Here is a 17,744-nt window from a genome sequence, read left to right on the forward strand (position 1 = left end):
TATGTATTTAATTAAAATATAAGTATTTAATTATAATAAAATTAAGTATGAATGCATAAAAAATTAAGGATGTATTTAATTAAAATTAGCTTATTAGCTAAAATTATATAAATAAATAAATAATATGAAGCCAAAATTGTATTTGCAATACGATTTATTCTGCAAAACATTCTTTGAAAGGCTATCTACAATATTTTATTTGTCGTAGCGTTTCTAGCTACAATAATTTATGTCATAGCCCTGTGAGAGACTTACATATGTATATGTGTAGAAATGTTTTTTTTTTTTTTTGGTATATTACAGAATGCCTTGCATTATATTATGTTAATTTCAGTATCATATTCGTGTTCAGCGGTACGAATTAGTATATAATAAATTTGATAATTTAATTTCAGGGCGATCATCCACCTGTAGCGCCGAAACCTGATCCACCACCAAAGATTGATAGACCGAAACTAAAAGAACTAGATGGCTATGTTGGCTTTGCCAATCTCCCCAACCAAGTATATCGCAAAGCTGTTAAAAAAGGATTCGATTTTACGCTTATGGTTGTAGGTGAGTATCATTTTAATATATACGTATAAACTTAAATATACATTATATATGGGAAAACTGAGTGCTATACTTACATATATGTTACAGTTGAAATGTATCTTCCAGTTGTAATACATTTTGACTAATTGGAATATATTCTGTTTAACCCACGTAAGTTGAGTCATATGGCGAATTACATGCTAACTGGTCAAATATATTACAACTGAAAATACATCTCAACTATAGGTAACTACCAGATTAGATGGAAAGGTTAGGTTTTCGTGGAAACATCACTCAACTAATAAATTAAGATGGAAAGTCACATTTTTGTTATGAACACATTTTTAGAGTTATCGTAATAAGATTCTCATTACCATAATTCGTAATACCTAGCAAATATTAACGCATTATTGAATTCCAAAGCATTCGTGTAAACATCACAACTGTCAAAACTCAATTGTTATATTACATACAACTGGCGACATTGTTAAGAATTGCGCTTCTGATTTGCTAGTTGAATTGTATTCGAATATGTATGACCTGAAAAGCCAGTTGGAATTTATTATAACTGAAAATATACTTTGAATGTACATAACATATACATATTTATGTTTGTATGCAATTTTTTTAGGGGAATCTGGACTCGGAAAATCTACACTTATAAACTCTATGTTCTTATCTGACATTTACAATTCTGAACAACACGCTGGTCCATCATTACGTGTGAAAAAGACAGTTGGAGTAGAAACAAGTAAGGTATTGCTCAAAGAAAACGGTGTAAATCTCACACTAACCGTAGTTGATACACCCGGATTTGGCGATGCAGTGGACAATAGCAATTGGTAATTTGTATTTCAAAAATAAAATTCTGATATCATCATTTTTTTTAATAGTGGCATGTTTTTTGCAAATATAATATAACGAAAAAAAGTCTCGAATTTTATTTTACATGACATGATAATGCATTTCATATCGGTTTTTTCTCACATTTATTGTACAAAATAGATTATTAAAAATTCATGCAAATGTTACATATTTCATTGTTTATTTCAGTTGGGTTCCTGTGATTGATTTTGTAGAATCGAAATATGAAGAATTTTTAAATGCTGAATCGCGAGTATCACGTAAAGTGATGCCTGATAGTAGGGTACATTGTTGTCTTTATTTTATTGCACCCAGTGGACACGGGCTCAAACCTCTGGATGTAGAATTTATGCAACGTTTATCCGACAAGGTTAACATTATACCTATTATTGCCAAAGCTGATACAATGACACCTGAGGAATGTGCTCAGTTTAAAAAACAGGTCAGTAGAATATTTTAACTCCACTAATTTGTTTTAAATGTAGATGCAATTTTGCAAAAAAACGTTCCAATCCACATGTAATATATTACATAGGCTTAAGCTACATGTAAAGTTTAGTCATATATTTATTTTTATTTTTATTTAGATTATGAATGAAATTACGCAACACAAAATTAAAATTTATGAATTTCCACCCGGTGGAGATGAGGAAGAAGATGTTGGCGGTAATGTTGGGGTCGCACAACATAAAAGTGCTTCTACAAAGTTGCGAGCCCGTGTACCATTCGCCGTTGTGGGGTCAAACACAGTTATTGAACAGGATGGAAAGAAAATCCGGGGAAGGAAATATCCATGGGGAGTCGCCGAAGGTACATACATACATACATACGTTTTTTGTATTAATGATGTGTGAACGCGTATAATTACGGCGGAATAACACAGCGTGGGATGTGGGACGTGGTTTTTTTTTATATAGTTTAAAACATAGAAAAACTGTGGCATACGTGGTACCATACCTGATGAAACATTTGAGCTGTTTCGTTGAAATGTGTAGTAGTGTTTATCCTTTCTTGACAGTGATAAATATTAAATTTTTATATATATACAAGGATAAAATAAAAAAATTTATCCTCGCTTGACAGTGATCGATAACGGTGTATCCCATATTTGAAGAACTTGTCGATACACCGTTATCGATCACGTCGACCATAGATTCCACACGCTTCAACAACACGGATCCAATGGAATATCCGTGACAATAGAGCGAATTCGCACGTCCATAACTCATAATGGCACATTTACTAGTATTCAGTTCAAGCCCTAAACTGGAACTGAACTCTAAAACAGCGTTAATATCCGCTTGAAGGATAGAGGCTTGCCTCTCATCCTTAACAGCAAAGAATAATTTAACATTGTCTGCAAACAAGAGACATGAAGCATTGCGTAATACTTTGGGGAAGTTATTAATAACTATAGTAAATAGTGAAGGGCCTAGGGTGGACCCCTGAGTTACACCAGATCGCGTAAAATATGAAGGAGATTCATAAATACCATATCTAACAAATTGCTTCCTATCACTAAGATAAGAAGCAAAGAGTTTAAGAAGACGTGGAGAAAAGCCCACTTCAGCTAATCTGATCATAAGAGCGTCAAAAATGATCCATAGGGTCGTTTTGGTATATATCACTGTCAAGCAAGGATAAACACTACTACACATTTCAACGATACCGCTCAAATGTTTCGTTGTACCAGGTATGGAACCATGTATGCCACAGATTTTCTTTATGTTTAAAACTCTAAAAAAAACCACGTCCCACATCCCACGCTGTGTGATTCCGCCCTCACTGTCTTTTTATAAAGTTCGCTATCATCTTTGTGAATTTATTTTTTATATAATATGTTCCAGTTGAAAATTTGGAACACTGTGATTTTATTGCTCTTCGAAATATGGTTATCAGGACACATTTACAAGATTTAAAAGATGTAACTAGCAGTGTGCATTATGAAAATTATCGCTGTCGAAAATTGGCTGGTCTCGGTACAGATGGAAAACCTCAGAGAATATCAAACAAGTCAGTGTCCTTTCTGTTTTGCATTGTAGATTTTTTTTTAGTCGCATTTATTTCTAAGAATGCGTTAATTTATTTTTCATAATAATATTAGGAACTAAAAGAAGCTATTAATCAATAAGTGTTATGCAAGAATACAAATAAGTCGTATTCGTTTATTTAACATAATTCATATTTATTATAAATAAACATGTAGTAGCACACTATTTTAAAATGTTATTATTTAAAAAGCTGATTGACAGCTTTTATTATAATTTAATTAGATTCAAATCTATGAATGAACGTTTCTATAAATGTATTGCATTTTGGATAGACAAGATTTATTTACATTTCACATAATACAGTGAAAACTCCAATATACATATGTAATTATAGCTAAAATAAGTAATTTATTTATTTGTATTAAAATACATAAAAAAAACATTGTATTGCCTTGTATTTTTTTAAACGTATGTATGTATATTGTGAATTGTATACTGTATTTTAGTTTGAAAATGTCGTAATTTCATGTTACGCTTTATAAAATATTTTTATGCTCAAGTCATTTACCATATATGCATTAGATTTGATATATCATGCTTATTTATATTATATAATATATATTATAGTATGTATGTAGTGTCCGCGAGCATATATACATACATTAATGCACATCAGTAATTCTTACAGTCAGTTGTATGTTTATATGATTACATGTTTCTCGTGTCCTTTTTCTTTTGAATTACAAAATATTGCAATCGCCCGAATGATATAATGTTCGTCGGGCATGCAAAAATGATGTACTCTTCAATTACACAAGCTTCTGAGGCTCATCAGTATCTTTTTACTTCTGCTTATAAATATCGGTCTATATATTTAGATCATAGAGTTAAATAGAAATAATGATCCTCATGTAGTAATTTTAGTTTGATGTTCAGTTTATGCCCTCAAGGAGTCATGAACAGTTTCATGACAGTCTGGTAAGTCGTCTAAAATTCCAAAGAATACATATCTTCTAAATTTGTAAAAGTCGTTTAACTTAGTAATACAAATTACATTTGAGCCATCATTTTTGTATGCCAACATCAACAAAAATAAGGCATTTTTTCTTTTACGAAAATTGATATTCGATAAACGTTTTTAATTTTTTTTACAAATAAAGAAAATTTTGTTTACTATCACAATAAACCTTTGCAAATTTCTAACCATATACGTATGTAATATTAATACATATGTACATATGTATTTTTAAATGGATTTTACACTTGTGTAACTATGTACATTAGTAACAAAATTCTGAATTATTAACAATCCGTCTTTTATTTATTTCTCGCATGATTTATCACCATTTTAGATTTCTATTATGTCCACTCATCATTTTCATAACTAAATAAAAGTTAAATTCATAAATTCACAGCTAACACGTGTAATTAGCACATTTTGCCAATAAATAAATTGCGATATTATGGCTGTTAATATAATATAAAAAACATTTTTACCCAATCGTATGTATTTACAGCATGTTAGGATAGAAAAAAATATATTATATATGTACAGTCCTACGCCAGATTATTGCAGACAGCACGCAAATTTCACCTATTCTATACTTATTAGTATATTATCATAAGTACGTTTACGAATATAATACAAATGGGTATTTTTGTTGTTACATAGTTTATTTACGAAATAAATATACAGAAGAACAATTGATAAATTAATATTTATAAGGCAAAAAAATACTCTTTAAGGCATACTCTCAATTCAAGTTGTGATAATATTTTTAATATTGGTCTCTTTGCTATACTGAAGGGATATTTTGCTTTAGGGTGGTTAAATTGGAACACGGGAGATTATTTTTTAACCTTTTCACCCATCTAAAATAAAAAAAAAAACAACATCTTTGGCAGGGAATTTAAATTAAAAAAAAAATTCTTTAAATATTAAACGTTAACTTACTTGAAAAATATTGTATAACAGCAGCAAAAAAAAAAAATGACGGTGTTGAAAAAATAAAAAAATAAAAATTCTAAAAAAACGCATGTCTTCACTAATCGAATTTCGAAAGCAAACTGTTCTCCAATATTTCAATATTGTTTAACTTTCTTTCAATGAATACTGTTACACAAAATCTTTTTGAATGTACAAAGTATATAAATATAATAAGGAAGAGCATACAAAAAACAAAATGAACCCAAAAGGTCTGCAGTGAGGTATTTATGAAGGTTCCTATTGCGAGCAAAAGATGCAAAACGGTTGTCCACAATAATCTGGCATGGGACTGTATGTACATTCGTACATTTATACCTACATATGTAGATGTATAATAGTTTAGTTTATTGGATGGGTATGTTTTTGACATCTACAATTTCCTGAATCTACATCAATATTTTGAAAAATATAAAAGCAAACTTATACATTAAGGAAACCAAAACAATATATAATACATACTGTGTGCAATTTGTAGTTCATCATAAAATTTAATGAGTTTACTTTTATACTGCATAAAAAAGATTTATGAAATTGGGTGTCAGAAAATACCTGTAAAATAAATACTTTTATAAATTTGTCCACATTATGTACCTACTTTTATTTTGTAATATTTGCATTTTTACACATATATATATATATATATATATATATATATATATATATATATATATATATATATATATATATATATATATATATCTTGCATTGTTATATTTTAAATTGTATGCATGTATGCATGTTTTTGTCATATTTTGTATTTTTTTCTTAATTATTATTTTTCTTTAATTAAAATAGGAATCCTCTGGCGCAAATGGAAGAAGAAAAGCGTGAACACGATAATAAGATGAAGAAAATGGAAAGTGAGATGGAGCAAGTGTTCGAAATGAAGGTACTTGAATTATTATATGACGATCTGTAAAATATTAATAGTGTGTATTAACAATGAACTTGAAATATGAAGGTTCGCGAGAAAAAACAAAAACTTAGAGATTCAGAAGCTGAATTAACTCGACGACATTCTGCCACGAGACGGACATTAGAACAACAGGCACGTGAATTGGATGAACGAAGACGTGCTCTCGATGCAGAGCGAGCTGCATGGGAACAGCAATCTGGTGTATCCCTTGATGATTTGCGACGTCGTTCTCTCGAAGCTAATAGTAAAGAGTATGTTATCCATTATTCCTTTTTTAAAAAAACTCATAAATATAATGCTTCTTTTGTTGGTAATACAATTTTAATTTTTATATAATTCAGGACTGTTGATGGGAAAGAAAAGAAAGACAAAAAGAAGAAAGGACTTTTTTAAAAGTAAACTGAAGAATATTGTTTTTGTCATGCGTGCATATTCATTATGATAATAGTATTTTGTATCTGACCAGTCAAATAGTCGGATCTGCTCAAATTTTGTCTCGTTGGTATGTGCATTGTTCGATGTGATGCACCACAGTTCAAATGGTAATTATAATGTAAAAAACGTGTGCCATTAGATGTTTTCTTTGATCATTTCGAGGCTCACTTTTGGAATCATACATAGGATATTGCAATTATGCAGCATAAATATGAACTTGGATATATTTATTTGTGATTTTACATGGTAAACACTAGTTTGGTGTCAACAATATACATACATAGAAAGCTGCCAGAAAATGAAGTATTCATATGCATACATACATTATACATATTATATATATATTGTATGTATGTATGTCGATTAGTAATATCCCTATTTTATAAGGCTTCAATTTCTTATCAAAAAAATAAAGTAAAAACAAACATTTAAAGATATTTTTCATTTTTGATTTTTTCATAATAGTTTTGAAAATGGTGTGATATTGCTTTCCAAAGACTAACGAGCTAAAGCTTGATCTTCGTGTCAAACTTTTGCTTTGATACTCGAATTGCATGTTTGTAACCGATCACTATCTATTATACATTTAACAAATGTGAATTATCCTCATGATGTGGAAACTTAATTTGTAGATTTAAGATAACATTAGGTTTCAGTTGACTTGAAGATTTGTATTTATTGAAAATTTTTACGTGTATCATATAATTATTATTATATATTCTATTTTAATATCACAAATATTTTTATTTATGATTTTATCTAGTGCTTTATGATGTGTTGTCACATAAGTTCAATTGGTAATTAATATTTATTGAATCAACTTGTTAATGTTATATAACTTTTTTATCCTTGAAAATTTGTTTCAATAGATTGACGCCGAAACACGAGTAATCAAATAGTTTAAGACGTTAACTAAAATCTATACATTTAGTATAGAAAAACACGAAACTGGTGTTCTGACAAAACAATTTTCATAATAATTATAAATAGACATGTAATATTCATATATAATTCATATGTATATATATATATATATATATATATATATATATATATATCTATGCGATGATGTGTTATACATTTATGAATTTTGATGTGATCAGTGCATTTTATTATACCTATTTTTTTTATATAAAATAAGAGCCTAATTTTCATTGTAGTTTTAATTAATATAACAAATCCTCCAATTGTACTTCAAGATGTTTGATGAAATTTTCTTTAGGCTATATTGGCAAATAGTAGACTGATCATATCTTCAAATTTTCATAATAAGCTAGAAAAAAAAAATGTTGATTGTGAAATTGAAATTGTTGTGTATATCATGATATTGAATAGTTTTTAGTACATATAATGTCTCATGTAATAATTTCTCACCGAGACGATTCTTTTTATTTATTCTATAGTTGATTTCATTTTTACAAATTGCTATCATTCTAGTTCTTTTTATTTGAATCTATCTACATACATGCATTAATGACAGTGTCCAAGGCATTCTGTAAACATAAATTAGGCACAGTAATATATTTATGATTAGGGTCACTGTTTTTTTTTCAACATTATGACTGACAATTAGAAAAGACAACGATCCTCACATTGTTTTGCTTAAAATACTTTTTCCTCAATACATTTTGAATACATAAAAATTTATGTTGCTCATGTATGTAGGTATGTCATTGTAATCAATAATATCATTCCTTAAATTGATCAACTTTCCCTTCAAGTGGCCTTTTTATTTATCATTCCAATAAATTAAACAATATTTGCTGATGTTATTTCAGCCAAGTGCCATATTTTTTAATTATGTACCTTACATGAATTTTGCATTTCAAAAAATTCTAGCACACCCACATACACAAATAACTATTGTATGTGAATAACATTATTTTCAATATTAAAAAATTTTTGGCTATTTGGTCACTTGAAATTTATTTTTTCATATTTATATTTATATGTGTATTTAATTTCTTTTTCAGATTTATGTACATGTATTTGTATTAATTTTTTATTGATGATTTGAAAAAATAAAATTATCGCTTATTAAAAACTGATGTAATATAAACAATCTTTTATTAAAGTAAAATATTTTAAATTGATAAGTTATTTCCTTGACCTTACATTAATCCATTCTATTTTTTTTTTGTGCTACATTACACGGAAAGGCTTTGATTAACAACAAGCAAACCGCATACACATGCATATGCATTCAATAGATGAGATCAATTCCTAGATAGACACCATGGAAACATAATATAACATTATAAACATATAACTACAAAATATGTAGTCATTTGGGCTATTTTTTAGCTAAAGACCAATTATGTGCTATTCAACAAATTTTGTTACGTTATGTCAGTCATTGAAATACACTCCTCTCGGCTCTGTGCCAAGTTAAAGGCAGCGTTAAGGGACGTCCCGCCAGTTTTTTGATTTGGTCAGACCCAGAAAAAATCAAGATTTTCAGCGATCATTTTCAATAAATTGAGTTTCCAAACTGGAAAGTCTATTTTGTGACACCGTAGACCAGGGATAGGTTTTAATTAATTTAAGTTTCGAAAAACTACGTTCACCACTTGCTACAGTTATAGGCAATGTCAATAAAATTCGCATAGCAGCCCAAATGTTCGGATATAATTCTTGTAAATGTTGTTTTATGAAATTCAATACAATGAGTGGATTAATTTTACCTTTTATTTGAAAGATAGGCTTTTTAAATAATAAGATCATCTCAAAGTTCATTACTAATGACATTAGATTTTTAATTCGCGGTGAGCTTAATTTGAAGATCGGCACACTATTCATGAAGTTCGCTTCTTTCCTGTAGATTGTTTACAAAATACAAAAAAACCCCACGACTTTGAATATTCGTTCAACTGATCGAATCTTTCTTTCGTTGACACATGTTAAAGATTAAGAGAGGATTTAAAAACTCGACCTCTAACTGTTTCTCAGGACAAATGATTAACTCGTTTCGTGTATTTTCGTCAAATTGCTGTTTCAAATGAATACATTTAAATTGAAAAAAAAAAATTAAACATCTGTTATTAATAGATCGAATTATTATTTCAAAAACTTTTTTATTTTTTTAATGAATTTATTTTTATTAATACAATTCTTGAAGAAAGAAAAATAATTTCGTACCCTATTATAATTGTACTAGAGCTGCCGTACGCGATTTGCATTTTCGTGGAGTTTCACGTCACAAAAAAGTTTTAATGAACTGTATAAGAGGTAAGTAAAAATGATCCCCACCCCTATTGACCCGAAAACATTTTATTCCACATTGAAAGAGTTGCTAGACAGTAGAGATGTTGAGTTTGCACTTTGGGCTCGAGTACTCGATAAAAATCATTATTTAACATTTGGAGAGTTGGAAATTAGAAACATGTCAATCAGATATACATACATATGCATGTTCTGAATTCTATTTCCATATCTTCAAGTGAATGTGAACGCGAGTTTTCGCAAATGGAACTAATTACTAACCCAATAAGAGCTTCGTTGAATATCAAAACAATTTCGGCACTTTTGTTTATCAAACTCGTCGGACCACCTTTGACACTTTTCAATCCTTTAAAGTATGTCGATCTGTGGCTACTTAGAGGAAGACAATCGGCCACAGATACTAACATTAAAAAAAGAAATAGAGACGATTTGCCACATGAAATATTGGGTAAATCTGTGGAAATTACTATAAAATTTCATTCAAATATGTATGTATATGATGTTTTTACAATTTTATTTAACATGAGCTTCAGTTGTATGTTATATTTATATTTGTTTATTTAACTTAAGTTTTAATATACCTAAAATAAAAATAAAACATAATGTATGACAAATTTTGTTAATTTTTTTATGCACTTGGTGGCATAGGAAAAGCTGCCTTAAATTTCATTAAATGATGTTTGAATTCAATTTTCTTCGATAAAAACTTAAAAAAAAGTGTTTTCTGGCACTTTTTTTTTCACAAAAAGCCCGGGTGTATGTATGTACAGATATGTATGTAAAGTATGTATTCATTGGTAGATATAAGAGGTTAACTTGTGTACGTAAATAAATTTTTAAGTGGGTGATTGAAATAAAAATGCATTTGCTTGATACCTGATATCAAGATCAGACTCTTTTTATTTTATATGAATTACACATAAATGATAAACAATAGGTTTCTAGTATGAATTAAAATATACAAATGAAATTTTTATATATGTATATGTGTGTGTATGTGTGTCTTACTGATCATATCTAAAATTTAAGAATAATTTGGCAGCACTATTGAAAAAATATTACTATTATAGTTTTAAATACATATGTAAGTAACTGCAACGATTAAGTTTATATAATATCTGTCTAACGATTATTTGTTAAAAAATATATTCATGATATTGATATTTTATCAAAATCAACACATGTGCAATGATAATTCTAACAAATAGAAAATTAATATTATAACACAAATAATTATATACTTTTTTTAATTTTATTTAAATAACATTGAATTATTTTGTGAATATTGTAAAAAAGCTACTATAAAATTTAACACTTAAATAATATAAAATTCACATGTTGAAATGATCTCCTTAGTTAACAAAAGTAATATAATGATATAATATCTGATTTAATGATAATTACCATGACGACTAAGTAATCACTTTCAATAGTTTATAATGAATTAATAAGTACAGTATACGTAATTTCAAAATAATTATTTTTGGCTAGACACAAATGTGTTTCTACTACTTTTAAGGAAGCTCATATGAAATGTAATAACTAAATACTTTTAAAGTTCACAATCGGATTATTTTGACCCTGGTAACCATCTAAAATGACAGAATTTAAAAAGAAAAACCCAGATTCAACTAGAGTTTTGAGTCATTTAATTAAACTGAAACTTGTAAAATAACGTTAGCCCTTTCAAGATGAACTCACTCTGAGATGATACCCATACATGTTTTTGAAAAAGCATTAACATATTATTATTAATTTTAGCCATGTCTACATAGTACTGCAAAAATTTTATGATGAAAAATATTGATAAGCCAAGAACAGCGTCACATAATTTATATGCATATCGACACAGCCTGTTCCGAATAGATCATTTAATAATTATTATTAACCTATGTACGAGCAAAATAGATTATGAAGATACTGTCTTACTAGCGTTTCTCAATAAGAAATTATAGATTGCATCTTACCACGCTCTGCATAAAATAATATTGTTCATAAGTAATTTTAGTCAAACTGGACTTAAATCATAATGGATCCAGAATCATTTAATGTAGTTTTAATTGTTTGTGATAATTTTGTTACTTTCATATTCTATTAATATTTGGTAGTCATTGCTTATACGTTTTCAATGCTACATTTTATTTTAAGAAAAAGGCATCGCTAAAAGAACATTGAATCTTCTCACTCATTGATACAATAGCCGTTATTTATATTGATAATATTTTCAGAATTTATCTCAGTTGTGACACTGATATCAGTATATGTATAGTAATACATGCATTGATGTGTTATGTTCTAGTTCATAAAGTTGCTACATTCCCTGCACATAGGTATTTTTGGTTACGCTATATTTAAATATATATTATTTAACAGGCACATTAACATCAAGTAATTCTAAAATGTTTAATAATAAAAAAATTTGAACTGTAATATTGCTCTGCACAATATAGCTCTGTCACACAAACTATATATTAAACGATTAATGACGATATAATATGTTATATACTACCTTTTTTTTTTTACTTTTTCGAAATGTTACCATTAAGCGTGATTATAATTTTTATATACTTTATGTACTTTCCTGTCTTAGGTCCAAAACATCTGTACAAAAATTTTCGAATGGACAAATCGCCGCTTTATTTTTCGATAAATTTAATTAAAATTAAACAAGTGGAAGAGCTATGCTCTGAATCGCAAAGTTTTAACATTTAAGTCACTAGTTATATGCAACCTCATTGAACATTTTAACATAAACATTACCCTAGAAGTGAAAAGAATAAATATAAACATACATATTATACAATGAATTTACATACTTATACTCATAGACATGATGATTTCAACTACGCATATAAATTCGTCTATTTTTGGTGTTATTTTTATTGATAGGTATAGCGTATTTCTGACAGTGGCAAATGTCGAAATCAAGCTAAGCAACTGTATACACGTTCAGTATACAGTTTCACAGACACAAATACTTTGTGGGATGCTACTTTTTATGTCTTTCAAATTGTTTCACTCGAATTTACTATATGCTACCCCTTGTTTCATCTAATATATAACTTTTTAGCACAATTCAAGAGCATTACTTTATTCATCCTATAGAACTGAATTACGTGTAGTAATATCGAAAGAATTACAATTTATCTACCGAAGAGAAATCTAGTAAATAAAAATTATTATTTTATTACTTCCCATAAATTATATATGTTTTTCAGTGTTTCTACGTTACTTTGATTTACTATACATATACAACATATATGTACATATGTAATTAATTAAAAGTGATTGAAAAAATTTGATATACATATGTACTAAAGTTAATTATTAGCTATTGTTTAAAGCGTATAATTTTATTGATTTATAATCTGCAAAACTTTCGATGACATTTAGTAGGTCTTTTAAAATTTTGGCACTCCTGTCACGTTGTTCGCATAAAATACGAAACGTGTAGGTAGTTTTTTTTAATCTATAACATATGAATAAAGATGAATTTAAAATCTAAAATATTCAACGTTCTAATAAACATTTACAAAGCACATATACGTTCCAAGTGAAATTCATTGTTTGTTTTCACATCATAAATAAAAGCAGACAAATAAAACATGGACATTGTTTCACTATTAAGAAGCTTCATTTTATGAAGATGATTGTCAGTCTCTTACCCAAATACCAGAAAACAAAGGCTTAAAATAATTGATAATAATGCAATTTTTGTCAGTAAATAAATAAATTTAAATTAAATTAAATATACATAAATTATAGAAATACTATTTTTTTATATTGGAGAATGATTTTAATACTGCTCTTAGGGAATTAAGCTTTGGATTACAAGTAATGTAATCCATTATGTAAATGTATATTAATCCAATTTATGGCATTCAACTTTTAAATATGGAAAGAAATAGAATTTAGAACAACGTTTTCATATTTAATGAAATAAACATTTCTAATTTTGTAACTATATTATTAAAGACTGAAATCGAATTTCGTTATTTATGAAATTTTAAAAGATTTATCTCACATAAATGTTATTGTTACTTTTTATTTACTTTAAATACCTTAAATATTTAAACAAAGTTTTATACAGTATAATTATTGCTTATATTATAAATCAATATAATCCTATACTAAATTTATCACACTTAAACCACAATAATGTTGAAGGGTTAATATAATTTAAGAGACAATCAATTTGACTTTTAGATGCACAATAAATTTAATTCATTATAGTTTTTATTGGCAGAAAATATATCTGTTTGAAAATGTCTTTCTTTATCCAATTATATGTATTTGACTACCCAGAATTTGACTAGATTATATTATACAATCTGTAATGCCTTAATTACGGTATGCACCATTAATTATTATCGTTTGTTAATGCGATTAAATCAAAAGCAAATCTCTTACCTATATAAAGATTTTGAGTATGTTTAAATTAAGAAATTTATATTATACCGTTACGTACATAAGATGTGAAAAAATATGATATTTTGTATATGCGAACTCAATAATTTACCCTACGTATGTCTTTCATAAGCTTGTGTTGTATGTATTGCCAATATCGCATATACATTGGCATATAAAAATTACAATAGATGGATATATGTATGTATGTATGTATATGTATGTATGTACTTACTTGTTTTCTATGTGTACATGCATACATAAATTTATGTGTGTATCATATCATATTAAAACAGTTATATGAATAAATTCTGCATTTTAAAATATGAAAATCACAAATGTGAAAAATTGTTATAACGTGGATATAAATATATTATAATACATTTGATAATATTCATTGTTTAAAATTGTAGGAGAATAGAGAATAAACATCAATAAATTGAATTTAAAATATGTTCTTTCGATAGTGAATGCATTATTATCGATATGATTTATTAATGCATTTCGTGCGGCGGCGTACATAGGCACGTTATCAATCATAATAAATACATCTTTTAAATAATTAAAAAAGAAAAACAAATTCCGTCATGCTCTATTAAGCCATTACATTCCAACTCATTATTTTTCCTTTTCATAATCTAACCTAATAAATAGTTAATGATATTTTAATCATTTTCTTATCTTCATTGGCCCATCTTAAATACCCCTCTTTTAATATTAAACATGTATACACCATGAAAGTGAAATAGAAATTTGAATATGTAACGTTGATATTTTCACTATCGTTAAATTTTTATTTGTTAAATGCATGAATTTGTAACATATTCACGAATATTTGTTAATATCCATCTATATATGAATGTATGTATATATACGGGTCTACCTCACGGGCCCGAATGTGAAACGCAAATATCGGAAGGCAAAGATCGAAAATCGAAAGATCTTAAGTCGAAAGATAAAAAAGGATGCATGGTAAACGGTACATACTCACTTAATTTGCGCGAGCAGGATACAACAGGAACAAGAGGAACAAGCTTTATCTCCCGTATTAATGTGCGCGCGCAGAATACGGGAGGAAAAGCCTGTTCCTCTTGTTCCTGTTGTATCCTGCTCGCGCAAATTAAGTGAGTATGTACCTTTTACCATGCACCCTTTATTTTATCTTTCGATAACATTCGGGCCCGTGACGGAGACCGATATATATATATATATATATATATATATATATATATATATATATATATATATATATATATTAATTTTAAAATGACAAAATAGTAATTTTTGTGACTGATTGTATCATACGAAATATCTGAAACGATATGCGCAGTACACAAAATTTTTAAAAAACACTAATAATTTCTACCTATGCTATATCTAATGTACAAATATAAAGCTATCCTGATTTAAAAAGAAATATTTATCGTAAATCACAACATTGGAGTTGAATATTTTTTCAAGTCTCATGATACGCTTCTGGCTGTCGCTGTCCTAGGTTATTATTTATTGACTACATACATATGTATATATGTATACTATATAGTTATTAAATATTGTTATGGAATTTATCTTTCCTAGTTGCATTATCATGTTTCCAGCGACCTGATCTTACCTTTTTGCGCAATATAAGGATGGGGGTGGGGGAGGAGGAGAGGTCCAGTCGTTTTAAACTGGGAGCGAACTTAGAAAAGGAGGAAGCTGACCCTGGTCCGCCGGGAGTCGCCCTTGCCCCGGCGGCCCATGCCGAATTGTCACATGCTCGTATCTGGTCCTGACCCTCCTACTTTACTGTCACCTCCTACGCCGCCGCTTCCTTCATCTTCACGACCACTGCCTCCTGCACCACCAGGTCCACGGCCTGACAGACCACTAAAGTCAAGTTTATACTGAAAATAAAAATACATACATATTTCAGTAAAAAGTGTATTATAAAATATATATGTACATACAAACATATGTATGTATGTAAGTATATAAACATCAAACTATATCTAGAAATGGAAACTCTAAAACTTGAACATGTTTATTGTGGTTACTCATTATATGATATGAAAATTTTTTTAATACTTGTTAATCAAAACCAATTTCTATAGTTTTTTTTAATTAGTTAAACGTAGTGAGATCGATATTAGTAATGTTTTTCATACAGTTATGTGATTAAAAACCTGTAATTTTTTATTAGTGTTTGAAAGTATAATATACTGTAAGAAGATTAATAATTAATAGGAAGACGAAAAATCACATTTTAAAATCGTTAGTTCAAAATATTTCAACTATATCATACTTAAAAAAACATTGTATTTCTAGTTTTAGGGATGTCGAATTTTCTTAAAATAGGTGGACGTTGAGGGTCAATCCAAAGTGGCATACGTAAACCGAACTGAAATAACAAATATAAATAAAAGGAAAAAAAAAACCATTGGTGTGAAATTCAATTATGAGAAAAATAAAACAACAACAGATGAATGATATAAAATAAATATATATAGGACTTACCTTATTTGCACAGTCAAAGCAGGTTGTAACAACTTTACTAATGACATTCATTAGATTCTTAGTTTCTTGTATAACATTGTCTACTTTGCTGAATGTGGCTGCTCGTCCAACAGTTGGATCCTTTACGGTAAATTGTAACTGTTGCACATATGTTGGCACTTTATCTAATAATTCTAGTAAAAATTTTTTATTAGTTCCGGCTGGTACCTGAATTATAAATTGTTTTTATTATCATAATGAAAGAAGTATTAGTATTCTGTTTTGAAAATAATTAATTGTAGCACCAATTTACCTGATATGAAAATTGCCTAACAACTTTGTATAACCTATTTGCTTCTTCTGCAAAATATTCAGCCTGTGTAAATAAGTCTTGGGTCGTTTTTAATTGACCCTCGCCCTTTGTAAACTGATACATTGCAAAAGCCATGGAAGACATATTTTTTGCTCTTGAAAATAAAATTTAATTTCATACAAAACAAGTATAACTTTCAAAATAGGGTATTTACATATATATGTACATATCTACATATGCTACACCTAATTCTAAAAATTGCACAACTCATGAATTTGTCAGAAAAATACTCGGTCCATGAACGGTGGATGTCAAATGCATGAACTGACCTTTTTTTGACAATTTCATGAACTGGGCAATTTCTCGAATTGGGCATACCATGTAGTATATGTAAATTATTGATATTTTTATTACATACCTTTTTACAATATCATTATTTTCTTCTAAAGCTGATCCACTTTCTTGCCATTTATCTGTTTCTGCATCCATTTCAGATGACATCATCTTCATTTCAAGACCAGATTTGGCAATTTTCGCTTGTTCCTCAGAATCTAATCTAACGGCTTTTAATGGCTTACTTGTAGTACCATGTTTCTAGAA

General features: G+C 28.4%; 2 protein-coding genes across 3 annotated transcripts in view; one reads left to right on the forward strand and one right to left on the reverse strand.

Moving 5' to 3' along the window:
* The window catches only part of pnut (septin 7-like protein pnut), a 57,127-nt gene extending 49,997 nt beyond the window's left edge, over positions 1 to 7,130 (forward strand). For both annotated transcript variants that reach the window (XM_077431075.1, XM_077431067.1), the window contains exons 3-10: positions 396 to 555; positions 1,166 to 1,376; positions 1,588 to 1,840; positions 1,986 to 2,208; positions 3,246 to 3,411; positions 6,172 to 6,265; positions 6,338 to 6,543; positions 6,634 to 7,130. In XM_077431075.1, coding sequence (XP_077287201.1) covers positions 396 to 555; positions 1,166 to 1,376; positions 1,588 to 1,840; positions 1,986 to 2,208; positions 3,246 to 3,411; positions 6,172 to 6,265; positions 6,338 to 6,543; positions 6,634 to 6,685 — 1,365 coding nt within the window. In that variant the 3' untranslated portion in view covers positions 6,686 to 7,130. The remainder of the gene's footprint in view (positions 1 to 395; positions 556 to 1,165; positions 1,377 to 1,587; positions 1,841 to 1,985; positions 2,209 to 3,245; positions 3,412 to 6,171; positions 6,266 to 6,337; positions 6,544 to 6,633) is intronic.
* Positions 7,131 to 16,107: 8,977 nt separating this feature from the next.
* Positions 16,108 to 17,744, reverse strand: part of alpha-Catr (alpha-catenin related) — a 102,153-nt gene continuing 100,516 nt past the window's right edge. Inside the window, exons 10-13 of the mRNA XM_077438415.1 lie at positions 17,563 to 17,738; positions 17,145 to 17,298; positions 16,853 to 17,059; positions 16,108 to 16,242 (exon numbers count right to left, since the gene is read on the reverse strand). Coding sequence (XP_077294541.1) covers positions 16,108 to 16,242; positions 16,853 to 17,059; positions 17,145 to 17,298; positions 17,563 to 17,738 — 672 coding nt within the window. The remainder of the gene's footprint in view (positions 16,243 to 16,852; positions 17,060 to 17,144; positions 17,299 to 17,562; positions 17,739 to 17,744) is intronic.

The sequence above is a fragment of the Arctopsyche grandis genome, chromosome 1 (genome assembly GCF_051622035.1).
Source record: "Arctopsyche grandis isolate Sample6627 chromosome 1, ASM5162203v2, whole genome shotgun sequence".
NCBI classification, from domain to species: domain Eukaryota; kingdom Metazoa; phylum Arthropoda; class Insecta; order Trichoptera; family Hydropsychidae; genus Arctopsyche; species Arctopsyche grandis.